General features: G+C 39.1%; 1 protein-coding gene across 1 annotated transcript; it reads left to right on the top strand.

The window, feature by feature from the left end:
* Positions 1–444: 444 nt before the first annotated feature.
* LOC108174281 (glucan endo-1,3-beta-glucosidase-like) lies at positions 445–3,276 on the top strand. The gene is made up of 2 exons (XM_029105888.2): positions 445–1,537; positions 2,674–3,276. The coding sequence occupies exons 1-2, from the start codon at positions 518–520 to the stop codon at positions 3,112–3,114; spliced, it is 1,461 nt and encodes a 486-aa protein (XP_028961721.1). The 5' UTR covers positions 445–517; the 3' UTR covers positions 3,115–3,276.
* Positions 3,277–4,352: the final 1,076 nt, after the last annotated feature.

The following is a 4,352-nucleotide window of genomic DNA, read 5'->3' as shown; positions in this document are numbered from 1 at the left end:
CAAGTTTGTTACGTATTTTTTTCCTTTATGTGATATTGACGTACGAGAGATAAAAAAAGTTATATGTACATTCATTCCAACTACTTGATAAGTTATTTTAATGCTAATACATGATTAAATAGATAATAAAAAAGACCAGATAGTGGCTTCACCACGACAATCTATACTTTCATATACAAAGAAGACTGATGAAAGTATATCAGCCTTCGGACTCTGGACGTGGAGTTATTTTTAGGTTTTGATGTGTAATAAAAAGATAAAATTCCTCCAAATAATTAGCATACATCAAGAAAATCCAACATAATTTAGAAGTAAATAGAAATCACAAATAAAATAGATATTTGACCAACTACACGTCACGATCTCATTCGTCCCTTATCTTCTTATTTCCTGTCCTCAATTTCTTTTCCCTTTCCCCACTATAAATACTTCGGCCATAAACTCCCAAGTCCTCCAAGGAAAAAGGAGAGCATCCACCACCTCCCGAAACACCACGAATAAAAGAAAAAAAACAACCATGGCTACCACCAAGCTCCTCCTATCCCTTCTCCTCCTCGTCCAGCTCGCCGCCACAGCCTACTCCATCGGTGTAAACTATGGTACTCTCGCCGACAACCTCCCGCCACCTGCCAAAGTCGCCGACTTCATCAAAACCCAAACCAAGATCGACGCCGTCAAACTCTTCGACGCCAACCCAGACATCATCAAGGCCTTCGCCAACACCAACATCTCCTTGACGATTACCGTCCCCAATGGAGAAATTCCGAGCCTCAAAAACCTACAAACCGCTCGCCGTTGGATCACTGATCATGTCAAGCCGTTTTACCCGGCAAGCAAAATCAAATACATTGCCTTGGGCAACGAGGTCCTCCACTGGGGGGACGACGCTCTCAAGTCGAGCCTAGTTCCTGCCATGGAGACCTTCCACAGTGCTTTGGCCCAAGAGGGGATCAAAGACGTCAAGGTCTCGACCCCTCACTCGCTGGGAATCATGTTGTCTTCTGACCCGCCCAGCACGGGCCGATTCAGACCGGAGGTGATTCCAATTCTGACTCAAATGCTTAAGTTCTGTACCCAGACTAAGTCGCCTTTCATGGTTAACCCGTACCCGTATTTCGGGTGGTCACCCGAAAAAGAGAACTACGCTCTCTTCAGACCCAATCAGGGTGTGCACGATACAGTCACTGGCAAGTTTTACACTAACATGTTCGATGGGTTGATGGACGCGGTTTACTCAGCTGCCAAGGCAATCGGGTTCGGTGATGTGGACATGATTGCGGCCGAGACCGGTTGGCCTTCGGCTTGCGAGTTCCCAGTGTGTTCGGTTCAGAACGCTGTAGACTACAACGGTAACTTGATCAAGCATGTTGAGTCCGGGAAGGGTACGCCTTTGATGCCGAACCGGAAGTTCGAGACTTACATCTTTGCTTTGTTTAATGAGAATCAGAAACCCGGTCCGTCTGCTGAGAAGAACTGGGGGCTATTCAAACCGGACATGACTCCGGTGTACAATGCTGGGGTTATGCGCAATCAACAGGTTGGTTCTTGATTAATCGTCTTTTGATTTTCCATTTTGCTTTTGTTTCTTTATTTAGCCCATCTCATCATTGTTGTCTTAAATACTTAATTGTTAAATGTTGAGCCTAGTAGTGTAGGCTTATAACTAAGTAGAGTATTAAATTGATTGATTGCATGCATGAAATCTAATCAGGTAGTACTATTATCTAGTGATTTTTTTTTTTTCACTTGTAAGTAAAAGATCTTAGGGCCGATTCTCGCCAAAAGCGAATTTAAACTACATTATTAAGGCTAGTCGATTGTGAGGCTCAACTGCGCGTTTACGTATCCGTAATCGGAATGAGAATGTGGAATTGAATTCCGATTACGGAATATTCCGATGTTTACTAAACATGGAGGAATTAAAAAAGCAGTGGGGTCCATACAAATTTTGGAATTCAATTCCTTGTATTGGTGGAATTGGATTCCTTATATATATGTGGTAATTCAATTCCTGATTGTTTGGGTAATCGGAATGACACTTTTGTTCCCTTTATGCCCTTACTTACTTTTTTTATTTCCAAGACTATCCTTTATAAACTCATTAAAGTATATAAAATATTTGATTTGGGACAAGAGCATTTTAGTAATCATACTGGTTTATATTCCGATTCTGCTGAATTAGTAAACAGCTTTATGGAATTCTATTCCGATTCCAGAACATTTAAGTAAACAGCTTCAACAGGAATCCGATTCTAACTTCTCATCATTCCAACTCCTCTTCAATTCAATTCATCCTTAATTCAATTCCTCATATTTTCATTACCGTTACGTAAACGTACCATTAGTGTAGATAGTTCTGTTGTTCAAAAAGTAATTGTTAAATTTAAAATGTCGGGCACATGCACCGTAGGGTAAGCAAAATTTCTAGATTCGGTGTTTTGTTTCTTGTGTTATATTAAATAATGTTGCATGAAACATTTCTGCACCCACTAAAAAAATAATGAAAAATAATATAATTCACAAAAAAATAATAATCGTAAATTCATCCAATTTGTTGAATTAAATTGCTCATCAAATGATGGGCATACTGTCGTAAATCTAACTCACATATATTATATTCTTATTGCTAGAATAATGTTAGTCTTATGTATACTAACTTGTTGCATGATTTAGGGTGGTGCGACCCCTGGACCAACAATGCAAATTCCAACACAACCTTCTAGACCAGCTGGACCAACTACACCAGCTGCTCCCAAAAAGGGGAAAAAAGGAAGGCCTGCCAAACAACCAAAACCATCAAAACCAGCAACGCCGGCAACACCGACAGCAGGAGGCAACAACAACGGCGGCAAGAAGTGGTGCGTGGCAAAACCAGCAGCCAGCAACCAAGCATTGCAATCAAACATTAACTACGTCTGCGGCACCGGCGTTGACTGCAAGTCCATCCAGCCAGGCAGCGCCTGCTTCGATAAAGACATTAGAGCTCGCGCGTCTTATCTCATGAATGCTTATTACCAGGCTAACGGCCGTCACAACTTTAACTGTGATTTCTCTGGGTCCGGACAAATCATTACCACCGACCCAAGCCGCGGCCCTTGTAAATATAACGCTTGAGCTTGAGGAGATGATTTGAGGAACGGAAGATATGGTGTTGACCATTGGTGTTTTTTTTTTTCTTTCTGAGTTTTTAAATTTTTTTGTGGAACGTTGATGACTATGGTTCCTTTGGAAATTAATTTTTTTGTGAAATGTTGATGACTATGGTTTTTTTGTTAAGAGCATTTGCTCATGCACTCGAGTAGGGGTGGGTTCAAAAAACCGAAAACGGAAAACCAAATCGAACCGAAACCGAAAAAACCGAATCGACCGAAAAAATCGAACCAAATTGAAAAAATCGAACCGAACCGAATTCTTTTGGTTCGGTTTGGTTTTAGTGATCAAGAAATCTAAACAAATCGAACCGAACCGAATTAATTAAATTAATTTTTTTATTTAATTATTTTTTTTGGGTATTATTTTCTAAACCCAATTTGTAAGTCAAAATGTGCTAAACTCAATGTGTTGCCAAACTTTAAACTCAAAATATTAAAAAAAGGCCTATAAAAACTCTAAACCCTAACCTATTATTTCTCCCCCATATAAGGTTCCGGAACCAAAACTCCTCCTGAAGTACCTGCATCCATCTCCATAGCACTGTCTACTTCTGCCCCAGCTTTCTTTTCCAAATCTATTCTCATATATCATGTAACATAAACCATAAACATTTATTTCGGGTAGATTACTTGCGTAATTTGTGATGGAAAAGAATCCAACACACACTAAATAAATCCACCCACGCCTTACTTTTACTAATCAAGTTGTCGACATGCAGTTACAAGCATACAACCCTGATCTTTGAACAACCTCATAAAATTTAACTTTTCTAAGTCATTTATACGATTTTTGTGTTGTGAGGTTATTAGTTTGGACTTTGGAAGACTTGATTGATGATTTTAGTTCAACTTTATATGTTTATTTTCATTGTCTTTGATTCTAGTTAGAATGCTTATGTTATGATTGTGTTGGAGATGTTAAAATTTAAACTTTCAATGTTTTTCATTTTTTGAAGGAAAAAAAACAACAAAAAACCGAAACCGAACCGAAAAAAATGAACCGAACCGAAATTTCGGTTTGGTTTCGGCTTTGGCAAAAACCCGAACCGATTTGAACCGAACTCACCCCTACACTCGAGGTCCCATGTTTGGATCTCTCTTAGATGAATTCAATATAAATTATCTTATCATTTGTAAAAAATAATAAAGAAAAAATTAATATCCCCGTCTCTAGGTACTAATGTTTATTGACTGAGACTA

Source organism: Malus domestica, chromosome 07 (assembly GCF_042453785.1).
Source record: "Malus domestica chromosome 07, GDT2T_hap1".
Lineage (NCBI taxonomy): Eukaryota > Viridiplantae > Streptophyta > Magnoliopsida > Rosales > Rosaceae > Malus > Malus domestica.
This window is presented reverse-complemented; position numbering and strand designations above follow the sequence as displayed.

What these genes read in the sequence shown, in the direction of transcription:
- LOC108174281 (XM_029105888.2), top strand. Translation starts at nt 518, where the DNA reads ATGGCTACCACCAAGCTCCTCCTATCCCTTCTCCTCCTCGTCCAGCTC. An exon ending in GGGTTATGCGCAATCAACAG is followed by an intron (nt 1,538 to 2,673) that starts GTTGGTTCTTGA and finishes TGCATGATTTAG; the next exon opens with GGTGGTGCGACCCCTGGACC.